Source organism: Carassius carassius, chromosome 2, assembly GCF_963082965.1.
Source record: "Carassius carassius chromosome 2, fCarCar2.1, whole genome shotgun sequence".
NCBI classification, from domain to species: domain Eukaryota; kingdom Metazoa; phylum Chordata; class Actinopteri; order Cypriniformes; family Cyprinidae; genus Carassius; species Carassius carassius.
This window is the reverse complement of record NC_081756.1, coordinates 16,814,727-16,830,140: the sequence shown is the minus strand read 5'-3', so window position 1 is coordinate 16,830,140 and position 15,414 is coordinate 16,814,727. Positions and strand designations below refer to the sequence as shown.

Here is a 15,414-nt window from a genome sequence, read left to right as displayed (position 1 = left end):
CCAGTAAGACATGCAGTTCAACACTGTCGTCATAAACTGTTAAGGCGATAGTTCACCCAAAATGTTTTAAATTCTGTCATCATTACTAACCCTCATGTAGTATCCAAAAAGGTTTGACTGACTTTCTTTTGTGGAACACAACAAACTGCCATTTAATGAAGGTCACGCAGGTTTGGAATGATGTGACAGTAAGTTAATTACATACTGATTTATTTATTTTAATCTTTTTTTTTCTAAAAATGTGCATCATGAAAATAAAATGGTTTCAGTTAAAAGGTATGAAAAACAACCTTTGATAAACCTATCACTAACAATATTTTGAAACAAAAATCTAGAAAGAATAATAACTTGAACTAACTTAAAAACTCTGGCTAGCACATAACTCATATTGTGACTGTAAATATTAAACAATTAAGAATATTGTAGACAATATAATGTTACTTCAGGAATTACAGTTTTTAAATGAGCATGTTAAATGTTGAAATCAATTAATATACTGTAAAAAAAAAGCTTGAATATTAGGATTCATATTGCACTGTATTCAGCAAAAATATAAATGGAAATAAAATGTAATGACAAAATATTTAATAAATTTGACCGATAGTTTTGTCATTAGAAAAATTTTTATTAAAAAAAGTAAAAGTAACACTGGCATTACACAATTTGCACATCACGACTGTTGTGATACTGTTAGATTGACCTCACAAGGTCTCTATAATAGGTACAACGAGGCATGTGTGGTAATAAAATTAATAGGGAAAAATCAAAATAAGCCCCAAATGCTTGGCAATTTGCTAGAAAAAGGTGGAAACCGCACAAAAACGAGCTTCCTGTTGCTGCTGTACCAGCTCTGATGTCCTAATGAAATCTAGCCCACTCATCTGCTCTTCGGCCTGTGATAAATGTATGCTACTTAATGACTGGAGATGCCGAATATGAATTATATTAAGGAACAAATTAAGAAGTATCCTTCTCCATGCAGACAGAGCGAGGAAGCATTGGTGTGTTCACTTTAAACATGAGTGATTGAGCCTCCACACAGGGTGTCCCACCTAAACTTCACCTCCAGCACACTGCTGGAGAATCAACCCGCTTGCCTTCAGTAATGAAGCTGAAATCTCACCCAGAATTAGCCTCCCATACAGGGAGGCACTTCATTAAAGACAGGTGGGCAGATCAAACGCATTTCTTTTATTTTCGGCTTGGTTTTTGGAGCCCTGCCATGCGCACATTAATTATGAGCAGCGCTCCTTCTGCGTTTTGTCCTTCAGGAGTACTGTAGAGCCATAATGAACCCACACCCCATGAAAACACACACACAGCCCCACCACTGCACAAACTAGCTTGAGCTATCACAGTTGACCCTTTTCCTAATAGAGAAGTATAGCAGGATTTATATGCTTTCAGGTCAAACTCTTTCATCACTGCATAATTTACAAAAATTAATTAATCTGTTTTGCAGGGTCACAATCCTTTGACCTTATGACCAGAGAGTGCCTCTGTTTTGTCGGTGTTCACCCCTGACCTGAATTTTATATATATATATATATATATATCTTAACCATTGCATTATATTAAGGGGGTACACATCAGTCATTTCCTAATCAAAGAAGGGTGCTTTTAATTGAAATATAAAGTAGATTACACCTCCTCCTAATGATGGCACATCCATTACTAGCCAGCATGTGATTATGATTAAAGGGCAGAGATAAGTCTCAGTAATCATTTAGTGCATTTTGAAGTCTACTGAGTGAGCACAGCTATCCCTATGAGGCAAAAAAGACATCAGTCATAATGTAAGAGGAAACAATCCCAATATCAACCGTATCTCACTTTGAAGATTAACTACTATACCTGAACACAATACAGTTGACCCCTGTCTGTAAAACACAACAGTGGGGTACAAAAGTCTGATGTATTTTTATGCATTCTATTATTATAATATATACATATTAGATGTTTAATAAATATAGTAAATATATTATTAAATACATAGATATAATTAATATGATTAGATGTATAAAGCAAATAAATGGAACAAATAGATGTAGAGTTCTAGGGGGAACATTCCAGGTCTTCATTGTGGTCTCACTATTGAACCCCAATGTATTTGAAACTTTGCAAGTTCACACTTACAATACTGAACCACATTCTCTTTGAATGCAAGTAAAGGACTAGAACAGCTGAAGTCTAATCACAGAGAGACATTAAAAGGAAGGAAGCTGACGCCGGCTTTAGAGGAGTTAAGAAAAAACACCAGAAGAGAAATACCTGTCAACACAGAGCCACAGGGAATCATAGAGAACAATGAGCAAAGGCTTTCAGCTTTAATACTAAAGTTTGGTTAAACACAAACAAGATTATGAAGCGAAAAGCTCTGTTCTCCTTTTCTTTATTGTTTTGTAAATTTTTCCACTCCTGTTCAGTGGAATAGGTGTGCAGGGGACTTTGAGACTTTTAGTTTGCTGAGGCTAGGATAACATTAAAGGAACGCTACATTGAGTTTAGAGCTCATGAATCTTATCACAGTATCTGTTATTGAATAGACTGCTTTGTTTTCAAGAAAACAATTAAAAAGTAAAGCTTGTAATGACAACTCGTACAGCAAAACTGATGCACAATGGACGTTTTAGGCCTGAAAGCTCTTGAGCACATTTTGCTTGGAATAACACATTAAATGGCCTTGCTGATAAAATGGTTGGTTTCACTTTAGCATGAATTATATTGCCTGAAAATCCAAGCCATTGTATTTCAAAGTTTGCTGGTGACCTTCCAAATGAGTTTCTATAACCTCCTAATCCACTTAAATTAACCACCAGTAAAGTCTCCATTTTGAGCCGGGTCATCATGGTGCCGCAAAAACCTACAATTAAACCACCGCAGATTTCTTTGCAGAAGCCCGGTTATCTATCACTGTGTGTGTGTGCGTGTGTGTGTGTGTGTGTGTGTGTGTGTGTGTGTGAGGAGTCCCTTATCCCCTTCTCTTTTAAGAAGACTCTACTCTTAAACCATCAAGAGGTCCCTAAATTTTCACAAGTCCGTAGCAACCAGTAACTGCCATCCCTGTGCTCTGTGACCTGATTTAGAAAAGAAGGGAAAATGGGTTTTGTGATGTGATGTGATCTGTAACGCACTCTACTGTGCAACATGATGGACGTGAGCCATAAAAAATTGTTCCGGATCCCCAGGGACTCCAACCATCTTTTCAGTAGCGAGCCAGGATAACACAACATTGAACTCCCAACTCCATTTGCTTGCTCCAGCATTAAGGCATGACATTTGAAATGTGTTCGACCACAATCTGTGCGCTATTCCCTTTTAGAGAACACGCTCCTTCAGACAGACGCCTTAATCCTTCCTTCTGCCTCTGACCATGAATGTGTGTCTTCAAATGTTAGGATTATGTGTCCCGCCATCTGAGAACTTTCCAAGATTGAAGAATGACTGGTAGATACATCTTAGCCAACTACTGTAAACTGCCATTCTCACTGTTAAGGGTTGTCCTGTCAAATGTTGTGGCAAATGATTTGGCATAGGCTCTTTAATATGGAGCCAAATGGAAAAAAATTTGGACTGATCTATCCTTTTCAAAATGGTTATTTTTACTAGGCATGAAATACTAATAGATAGGGCTATGTAAAAATCTAGATTTTCTCATTACTCAAATATTTTTAATGATGAATCTTCCACACCACAGCAAAATAAATAATGAATGTGACACAGTAAATACTACAGCCCGACCGATAAATTGTTTTGCTGATTTTATCGGCAAATATGAGCCTGTCGCAGATATATCGGTATTGGCGAATATGCCGCCGATATGCCACAGATATATATATATATATGTAACGGCGCAGCAGATCGCTCTAAATTCGGGGGATCCCTTGAGTTCGAGGAACCCTCTTGAATGCTGACTCACGGGTACGTCTCGAGGCCCCATTTTGAATGAAACCACCCACACGTTGGTAGTTCCTGGTGTCCAGGAGTTATGGGAGGTTAAATCCGTGGTCGAGCAATGACCGATCTGGTAATCCCAGGGGGCTACCAATGCGCAGAGGGTGACGTTCAAGAGTTTAATTGAACTGAATTGAAAAAGTTGAATAAACTTCAACTTTACTGTTAAGTGCACTGATGACAGACTCATTTTGGATAATAAAGTTTATTGTTAAATGCCCTACCTCCATATAGATTCATACATATCTTTGTCACGTCATTATAAGTGTTTGATAACCACATTTGAGTGATCATTTAAAAAAAAAACACAAATGGGAGAGTGTCCAAACTTTTGACTGGTACTGTAGTATAATATACAAATAAATATGGGCCGATGTTGATATCTGCCTTTTTTTACTCCCTAATATCATGTGTGCGTGTGTGTGTGTGTGTGTGTGTGTGTGTGTGTGTGTGTGTGTGTGTGTGAATAATGCTCCGAATTATTAACTACATGAGAAGCCAAGTGAGAATTTCTGAGATCAGAATATCTTTATATATAAAGTCAGTTACCGAAAAACCCAAATGAATCAGAAACAAGAGTTTGAAATCAAGAGCTTCTGAATCAAAATTAAAGAAATCTACACTGACACAGCCCCCCAAAAAGTAATACAATAGTTCTTTATGCAATGATACAATATAAATACTGACAACATATTGGACAACTGAGCAATACTTTGAGCATTTTGTAAATACACTTACTATGATTTCTATTTCAATTCTATGTGTGATGTGTAACGGACACTAATTTAAAGTTTAAGTGCAAAATGTAAAGTATAAATTATATGTGCAATTATGAGTTCTCACAGATTATATGCTGACCTTGGAACAAAGCTGCACTCGAACCATTATTTTAATAAGCTGAACTCTTTTGTGAAGCAACACCTCGTTGGGGTTGCACGGCCTCCCCCGAGTGTCAGAGTTCCACATAAACACATTTTACTGGAGCAGTAACCTGATCTAACAATGGCTCTTTTTAACACCTTGCCTATCTGATATAACAACATGCCCTCTCCCACCATAAGACTCCTCTCCGCTCGGCTCTGTTGCTCTAATTAACAGCAGTGTCTGCTGGATAGATGCTGGTGGTGAATGCAGGGTGAGCAGTCGATAGAGACTAATATGAACTCACGTGCAACATTGTTTTGTTTCCTTCTCTCTCCAACGGAGTCCTTAACTTTAGAGGAGTGTTTAGCATACTGCCTCATCCTTATCCTGCCTTATTTCCTCCTTTTCCTCTCCCTGTTCTTCTCCATTTGCTTTTCCTGTTTGCATTGCATCCCTGTTCTGCCAAACGTATATATCTAAGGAGTAAGGGCTTTGAAAATGAAAATGCAAATCCAACGGCGGATGTAGTGGAGGAAAGTGATCTGCCTCGATGCCTTGTTCTGTTTGTGACCTTGGTGGTTTGTGTCCCATCTAATAAGCTTAAACAAACAGTGCAGAAATGTGAGTTGTGTCCCTTTCCATGCTCCAGCAAGCATCTACTTACCTCTCCAAGGTTACATACCTCACAACACTCCCTCTACATCTCACTCTGCTTTTAGCAGGTAACAGAGAAAGGAGAAGAATACGAGAGGAACGGAGGATAGAGGCAGTATCCTTGTGAGGAGAATCTTTTGAACTTTTGACTACATTATAGTATTTAGCCTCTTGAGTAAAATCCAGCTGGCTTTGGTCTGAGCAAAGTCTCATTAGTTACTCTGGTTTAAAAGAAAGAAGGAGAAAAAACTTTGAGCAGTTCAATTGCTCGCCTCAGACCTGTTTTCATTTGCCTTCACAGTGTGCTAGGCAAAAACTCTTTGAAGAAGGGGATTAGAACCATGTGATCATTTTAATTAGATCATTAGCTAAGAATTAACTTCTAGGTTTGTACCCTCATTAACAAAAAATACCTAATGTGTGGCAAGCTGGATTCACGTATCGCATTAGATGTCTAATGTTTGTTTTTTGTTTAGTTTTTTCTTCTTCCACTTCTTTGGTTGTTTTCTTTCCTTTTTCGGATTTGTTGCGTGATTTCATAAATGCTGGAACAGGTAATAAGTGAGTAAATCTGCTTTTTGTGTTTTCTCTCACAGGCTCTTTGGTACAACAGGGAACTGTGCAGCCTGCAGTAAACTGATCCCAGCCTTTGAAATGGTGATGAGGGCCAGAGATAATGTTTACCATTTGGACTGTTTTGCCTGTCAGCTTTGTAATCAGAGGTAAGGAGGGAATGAGATCACAACAAGCCTGCAAGATTCTTTCTTTCTATATAGAAAGACAGAAGAACCTTTTAGATCCCCACAAAAACCACTTAATGACTTCTAGCATTGTGACTTTACACTCTCCGGTTGGTCCATACTGTTTTCGTCTCAAACCTACAAGTTTTGTCCTAGTTTGTATTTGTGAGCTTGAGCTGAGTGAAATTAACCAGCACTTCAGTGGCAATACTGTTGGCAGACCAATACCAAGCCTGATCAAACTGTTAATGCCTTATTGAACACAGTTAGCCAGAAAGCTCCTACTCAATACACAGCCAAGCCAAGCACATCACCGCTATGTGTCTCGCTAAGGGAATTAAACGGCTGGATGAAGGAACTTTTCAAGGATCATCCTTCCAAACATTCCAGGGGAGCAAAGGACTGTGACAGTGTCTTAAATGCTTTAGTGTGTGACCCACTTTTGTGTCATTCTCGAAAAGCCACAACATGCACACTAAACTGAACTTATTGAATACAGTAAATACAAACAAGCTCAAATTCCAATTTACAACTGATGCCCAAAAAAAGAAAAAAAAAAAAAGAAACCTTTTTCAGCAATGTCATGCCTTAACTGACTTAAGGCCCCTTCTAAAGAATCTAAAGGCGGTCGCACACCGGACGAGAAGCGCCGCGTCGCGCCACCTGTAGGACAACTCGAGGTATCGCACACCGGGCGTGCACATTCTATATGCTGGAGCTCAATATCGAATCAAGTTCTGAGCAGCAAGATGAATGAGTTTTAATTAATTTATTATTATTATTTTAAATATATTATTTTAATTGATAATTCCTGAGTTTTGAACGTTAATTAATGTAAAGAATCTGTGTTATAATTTAGTCTAGATTATCACTAGCATTCTAGATTGCCATTCATCAATTGTTTTGTATTATTATAAGCAATTTCAACATTTCTAATGCTGTAGCTACTAATACTGATTTGTTTGCTCAATAAAAACAAAGCTAAACCATTTTTATATAGGTATGCTTATTTCTTAACGTTTCTAAGGACTGTCACTGAACATTTTACCTCAGATCGAAAATTAGACATCCCTACCTGAAAAACCGATGACAAACGCTATCTTCCTCCACGTTTATGACTTCCTCAGGTTGTCTTTAAAGAATCTATGGTTGGTTATTTATAATTCTGGGTATTTCCCTACGTCGTTGATTTGTTTTTCATCTATTGTGGTCCGCTACTCCACTATTTAAATTACCTGAAGTGTGTTGTGACGGTTGTGACCTGGTAAATCCACTAGGTGGCTGCCGACAACATTGAATGTAACCACTACAGGCAAATACTGTAAGATTTTGCGTATGTAAAAATGTCTCAAGAGAAAAATAAAAGATTAAAAGGACTACGTTTATTATACATTTAATTATATATGTTTACATTTTATTCAAGCTTTACAACTAATGAAAGTAGTATTTTGCAGCAGTGGTATCTTGGTATAATGTATGAACCACGGTTTGAAACAAATATGATGTTACTTAATAAAAAACTATGCAGATTGCACTCTGTGGCTTGGCAGAAATTTGAACAGCATCCTGAGCCGTAGCTGGGCGCCGTGGACAGACACCGAATGGCGCCACCAGTGTGTGTACACTCATAGCGAATAATGTGTTTGAATTTTAACGACATGGCGCGATGCGGCGCTGCGCTTCTCGTCCGGTGTGCGACCCCCTTAAATGTAAATAAATAGTTAATTGGAATATTTGGTGAGCACCAGGGGTCTCATTTATAAAACGCTCCATAGATTTAATCCTAAAAATGTACTGTGACGAGTCAGTTGGCTCCTCCCTGATTGTCACCGGCACCCCGTCCTAAATCGCCGCCCTTCACCAGGCTCCCAACTGGAGTGGGTGTGTGAGAGGAGGGGCGCTGGACGAGTCAGGGCTGCGGCATGTGATGGGGCACACCTGAAGGAAATGGAGCCTCATCACCGCCGCTGTTTAAAAGCCCAACGCGCCTCTCCTCGAGAGACCGGTCTCTTCCCCGTGCATGCACACTGGTGTCCTCGTGGGTCCAGGAAGGGTGCGTTGAGGGACTCCCGCGCCACCAGACATGTGAGCTGCCGGACCCGCGATCCGGATGGGAACCGCACCCGTTTACACGGCCGTCGGGCCAGGATGCCGGGCCGTCCATCCCCTGCCAGCGCCGCGGCCAACGAGAGTGATGCGGCCGCTAGAGAAAGCCGCCGCCCCTCGCGCCCCAGACTGAAGAGGGGAGCGCGTGCGGCCGCCGGGCTCCGCCCCTTACCTGGACCCTTCCTCCATGAACACTGCCCGACCCACACAAACCCCGCAGCACGACGAGGACACCAGATTCCCTGTTTATTTTGGACACTCTTCCCCTTTGGCCACTTTTATCCCCTGTTTTATTTGATTTCTGTTAATAAAAGCCTCTCCGAGGCCTGACGTCACGCCCACTGTGTCTGTCTTGTGCTCCTCCCGCCAAAGATAAATATGTATGTGCATCTCCACCCAGACTCCTCCCCGAAATCACCATATACGGAGCTTACAACGCCTAGTTTAAATATGCATAATAACCTCTTCTGCATATCATTTCTATGCATATTCCCATCCACATGCACACCATTGACAAATTATTTTAAAAAGGATACGTGCAAATCTTACCGTTTGTATTCTTCAAATACAGTGGTATTTTTCATAATGTTGTGGAGATGCCTTCATACGACATCAACACTTCCGTGCAGCTGTGGTTGTACAGTAAGCTATTATCATTGGACCTATTCAAACTGGACCATTCCACCAAATCCCACAGTGTCCGCCACAATTTTGAAGTGCACATCATTGATCATTGTTCTCACAAAAAATATTATGACAGTGGAATATTTAATTTAAATGTATATTATAAAATGAAAACAGATTAATATCATTGCTTACTTCATTACTTTTCTTTCTCCAGGAAAAAAAAGTCTGTACACATGGGTCAGAGTTTGCGTGCAGGTGTGCACATTTTCCGTCAAGTTTGTTTTTTTATAAATCCCATCTTTTGCGTAGGAAATTGTGTACACCTCTTTAAGGGCAGGTTTTGTGCATACACAACGGTTATAAATGAGGCCCCAGGTGTGTAATAAAGTTTGGTGATTGAAGCTTTGCTGCTGACGGATGGCGCACAACCCTGGTTCCCCCGTTCTCCACTCTATTCCTTTGCCAACACAGCACATTGGCGTGGCAGTGATTGATAAGAGAAAACATCATTGGAAATGCTTTCATCATGGTCGCTGTATTGCCCATACAACATTTATGGCTTTCATATGCAAACTTGTCAATATAAAAATGCAGTGCACACATGGAATGTTTTTCTCTTTAATTGCCATGAAATTTCACGGGAAGTTTTTAGAGGCTAACAATTTAAACTTTGGCGACGAGCCCCAACATAGGGGGAATAAAAGCTCAGCGGTGGGGTTTCCTTGGAAACTGGTGCTTTTTTTTTTTTTTTGCCTTCGAAAAGAAGTGGTGGCATGCTTTCATTGGGTGCCAATCCTGTCCTGCTTTGAAAAATGCTGTTGGTTTTGAAAACATTTGGTTAGATCTGCACCTTATTGTCACATCACAAGAGACTTTGAGACCATCATAGAAACAGTAGCATTCCTGATGCCTGTAATGAAGACTGTACCACAAGTTCATTTTCACTGATGCACGATTACCTAAACCAAAAAAATATTGTATAATAGTTCAATAATTGACTTGTGCATATTTACATCATAAAACCTATAATTATTATTTTTGTTGTTTTACACTGTGACACAAGGCTGTGGCTGTCCCATTGACTGCCAAGTAAAATGCACTGTCGAAGTCCAAAAAAGTATGAACGATTTCGTCAAAATAGTCCATCTGCCATCAGTGGTTCAATCTGAATTTTATGAAGTGACGAGAATACTTTTTGTATGCGCGGAAAGACAAAAATATCCTTGTGTCGTGGCTAACACAAAATAGTGTACTCAGTTTGCGTTCAGTGGATGTTCTCCAAAATGGCACTACGGTGATGCGGAGAAACACAGTGGAGACGAATTGTTGAATAAAGTCAATATTTTTGTTTTCTTCACGTACAAAATGTATTCTCGTCGCTTCATAAAATTCAGATTGAACCACTGATGGCAGATGGACTATTTTGACGATGTCTTTCATACTTTTCTGGACCTGGAACAGTCACAAGCCTCCTGGTTTTCATCCAAAATATCATATATTGTGTTCCAAAGACGAACAAAGCTTTTACAGATTTGGAACAACGTGGGGTTAAGTAATTAATTAAGAAATAATGACCATTTTCATTTTGGGGTGGAGTAACCCTTTAAGTAAAGTTTATGTCAGGGCTGTAGGCCATTCCACACTGAATTGAAATGCCTTTTGAAATTATAATGCAGAATAAAAATAAAGTACAATTAAATCATACTCAATTTTTAAAAGAGATTCTTTGAATTAAAAGTCAGTAAATTTCTCTTCCTGCCATTTGCAATTCAGCTTTTTGTGAGATGTTGCCAATGCAGTTCAAAACATCCTTCAATTATGAGTTGTATCCAACTATCCATAGTGTTTCAGTGTATAAAGGTCTGTTCAGGCCTGACAAAGTACAAATATTTACCAAAACTTTTGATCTGATGCCGAATCATCATTTCTTGAGATACCTGAATGATAATTTGCTATCCAGATTATAAATTAAACAAAAACCTAGCCACAGAACAATAAAAAAGGTACAATATTTCAGACTTTGTGTGAAGGAGATGGTTTTCAAATCTGTGTTGTGGACTTGATGTGAGTAGGCTAAAGAAATTTGGAATGTATGTTAACCTAATGTATGTGTTTGTTGGTTTTTCCTGCAGGTTTTGTGTGGGTGACAAGTTTTTCCTAAAAAACAACATGATTCTGTGTCAGATGGACTATGAGGAGGGGCAGCTCAACGGGAGCTTTGAGACACAAGTTCAATAGCCAATCAAAAAACGTCAGCTCTCGGTCCACACACACAAACACACGCTTATGTGTGATGGATGTTCTGCTGCTCTCAGAGAGAAGAGCATCTGTCTGCTTGCCTGCAATACTTTTTACAGTAAAAGCCCTATTGGTCCCTGAGGACTCTATTGTAAATGTAATACCTTTTGGCCCTTCCTGTCCCCAACACTGAGCAGTTACACGTTTTGATGTACAGTTGTGCCTGCTTAGCTGAGCACTGTATTGCCTGTATGGTTTTTGTGATGTTTTTCTGTTTTGGTCTCTAATTCTCTCTCTCTCTCTCTCTCTTTCTCTTTCTGAGGGTATGTACAGTCTGTTTTCTGTATATATAAACTGGAACATTTATTTTATGAAACTGTAATGCAATTTTATTACCAGTGTGAATTAAAAAGATTCTTAAATGTTCATAGTTGAGTTTGTTTTCTGATCCCAAAGCCAAAGTTTGAAGAAGCAGGCCAATGTAACAAATGTAATTGCTGAACTCTCTTAAAATGGCTAAATCTTCAAAAACATTTGTCAGACAACTACAAAGAAATAATAAATTATGACAATTTTATATACAGAATGACATAATGAAACAGCATATTTTCATTGCTGATGGACTAAGACAAATTGTTTTCAGATGAATTAAATAGTCTTATTTCGAATAAAGCAAATGAATTCAAAAACTCCAAGTTGTTGTTGTTGTCATAATAACACTGAGTAATAACCACAAATGATCTGTGAGGTCTGCTCATGCAGAGTGTCTGATTCTGAGTTTGTCTTCAAAAGTTTTCTTGTTTATTCAAACACTCACGTTTTAATGAATTCTCATCCTAAGTCTCATGGTGATTCAAGTCTTGAGTTCATGTCTGATGCTACAACTCTGTCAAAATATCACAAGGCCTCATAATGTTGTTGTCTGGAGAAAAATAACAGCATGGTATTTGTACGAAAAATATAGAGAGCAATTTGTCATGCCGCCTTGGGTTTTCCAGTCTTTTTGTGGCACAGAGGCATTGTGAGAGTTAAACTGCTCTTTCAAAAGTGGTGCATTTACAAATGGCTTTCATGAACAAAAGAAGTGCAATTAAAGGATTGCGACTGAGGTGACACAATCTTCTGTCCCATTACATTTGATTTTCATCTGTTGGTGGTAATTCTTGTTTCTATGAGCTCTGAACCGCAGGAGAGCTGCTTCACGGAGGATCTGCCATTTAAAGCAATTAGTTTCATTCATTGTGAGTAAGAAATGGGAAGGGTATCAGTTGGGGTCTTACAGCATATTGAAATTTAATTTACAGATGTCCAATACTTAAAGCAGACTCTCTAGTATAGTTGTGCTAAATAAAGCCTTTCATGTTGTTCATACAGAAAACTTTTCTCTCCGTTTTCCAGAGTGCTTACAAAACTTTAGACAAAAAAGAGCACACAGTAATTAAAGGACAAACATGAACTTAAAACATTTATTCTTTAAATAAAGTGTGTCTTATACCTCTCAAGACTTTATTTAATTTCACATTATTTGTTATAATTAATGCTTCTACATTGCTTTACACACACAGTATTTATGTTTGAAAATGTGTGTATCTGTGTGGCAAAGTCCAAACTGCCAATAAAGAAAATATTTCTACTAAAACTAAAAACTGGGCGAATGTGAAAATAACAGGCCATCAAGTCAAGGGATAAAGGCACCAAAACAATTGCCAAATAAATCCCCATAAACTTTTAATGTTTCTCCCCACCTGCATCAGCAAGACGTTCACAACCACACATGGACAGCATATGGCTTTTGACCTTTAAGCCAGACGTACATGTGCACATTTGCACCCAAACTGTGGCACATGCAGCTATACTGTGGATGACAGAAGGCTTTCTGGAAGCACTGCTCTAGGAGGGACATCATTTGCTAACAAATAAATCAAGTGTACAATGTGCATTAATTAGAAATTCATTAAAAATTCAGACTCACCGGCAGGTGTGCAAATAAAGGATTAGCGAGACAGCAATTACACCACATAAGAGTACCTTTTAATTGCAGCTCCTGGATTGATTTACATAGGGAGACAATCAGGCTCTGTGCAAGATGCCTGATTGCTCATTTTCTGGAAAAATAATGAGAGGAAAGACCACATACACAACCACACACACACACACACACACACACACACGTATCGTCCCCAGCTGCAGCATTACCTCACACGCACATGCACACACACGACTGCACATGTACTTACTGGTGATTTAAAGGTGAAATGTGTGTAATTAAAACTACAGGTGCCTTGTCTGTGCAATAGTGCCTTTCCCTGGGCAAATAAACCCATAATATGTTGTATTTTCAATAGTGGCCCAAACCAACGTTAACTAGTACAAACCAGCATGGGAAATCATATACTTTATGCTGTATTTTATGAATGCTGGTAGAAAGTACTCATTGGTGCACATTACCATTTATTGTAAAAACTTTTTAACTATATTCAGTAAAAAAAATGTTTTTTAAAAAAGTCAAGACAACTACAATATATAACAACTACAACCAGCTTTGTAAATAAACAACCAAAGACTAATATACTGGACCAATAACAAAAATCAATAAAACAAATGTTAGGATCCTTTCAAAGCTTTTCACCAGAAATTGCAAGGAGACAAGAAAAAAAAGTTTTACTGTAAAAGTGTGTGTATTGTCTTGCTGCATAAAATATAGATGTTCACTGTAAATTGTATGGTAACTCATACTTTCTATGACGGAAACCCAAATATTTTACAATAAAATAATTTAATCTGTTCTATAAAATCAATGACTTTTTTGGAAGTGTAACCCATTAACCATTTTATTTTATTTTATTTTATTTTTTTACTTTACCATGAATTTACCATGAAAATAAATATATAAACAAATAAGTGAATATACCCAGAATGAGAACAAATTCTGTTATGAATATGGCCTTGTTTGGACTGACATGCTAGCAGAGGATTTGCTATCACACACTGTTGTCTCTTCATCAGCATAATATTTTTAAAATAAAGATGTTCTTTTTCCCCCCTCAACTACACATTAGTTCCTGATATACCCAGTCATGTCAAGTTTTAAGCAAATTGATCAAAACAGAGGAAGACATTCAACATCAAAGACATAAGTGGTTGGACTGAGACTATGTACTTCATTGTAGAATATGCATGTTAGCTTGATAACATATGCTGTATTTTAAGCTGTCCTGCTTGAGCACCCCTGGGTGAAATTATTCCTGTTACACCCTTCCAAATGGACAGACTGCAGGAGAGGCGAAATAAATGCAGAAATACATAAACTTGCCCCCACAGCATTTTGCTTATTCTATGATCTCATTCTTAAATTAAACCAATTTGCCTAGAAATTGGTTTTAGGGTCTACACAGAGTGTTTTGTACTGTAGCCCATACATACACGCACACATAAGAAATTTCAGTCACATTCCCTCCCCCACCCCCCTGCCTCGCTCTAAATCACGTTTGACTTTGAAGTGCTAATTTTGGAAGTTTAGCCAATCTTTATTTGCTGGTTTGAAATGTATCCTCTAAGCTGCTGCAGCAGCAATGAAATATACAGCCCCTCTACAATGAGGGATAAGTGACCAAAATGAGAAGCGCCTGTTTCTCTCCCAGTACATTCTATAACTGAATAATCTGCTCGGTGCACTTTTCCTGCACCGTATGCCGGCTCAATTTATTTCTTCTAACATTAGCCACCCTCCCCCTTTTAGCTATCCTCAGTCCATCTCCTATTTGAGCATGATTGGCACTATTTTGAATGCTCATGACACATTTGGGCAAAATGCATGGTTGAAAACTGAACACGCTTCTAAAGTCAAGTCGTAGACGGCACAAAGTCACTTTGATGAGGGTATACAGAGACAATACGTTTTCAATCCTGTAAGATCTGCTCAACCAGACGTCTCGAAGACAAATCCAATAATGAAAAGCTCATGAATAGCAGGGCCGTATCAGTGGACCCACTATACAAACAATACAATGAAATTATAATTTTTATATTCCAGTAAATGAGCTCAACAGAATAATATGATACAGCTGTAACTGGGAGACAATTTGTCTCAAAGCACAGGCTAGGACCCTTTGTTCAGAGGGAGCAGGGGACAGGTGAGGCCTATTTATTAGAGCAGGCTGGCTACAGTATGTATTCCAATCAGGGAAATATCGGGACTGTTGTGGTGGGAAAATGTCATTATTGCAATCAG

At 38.6% G+C, this 15,414-nt stretch overlaps 1 protein-coding gene across 1 annotated transcript in view; it reads left to right on the top strand.

Moving 5' to 3' along the window:
- Positions 1 to 11,609, top strand: part of LOC132104538 (rhombotin-1) — a 38,879-nt gene extending 27,270 nt beyond the window's left edge. The window contains exons 3-4 of the mRNA XM_059510096.1: positions 6,069 to 6,194; positions 11,078 to 11,609. Of these exons, the coding sequence (XP_059366079.1) occupies positions 6,069 to 6,194; positions 11,078 to 11,183 (232 nt within the window). The 3' untranslated portion in view covers positions 11,184 to 11,609. The remainder of the gene's footprint in view (positions 1 to 6,068; positions 6,195 to 11,077) is intronic.
- Positions 11,610 to 15,414: the final 3,805 nt, after the last annotated feature.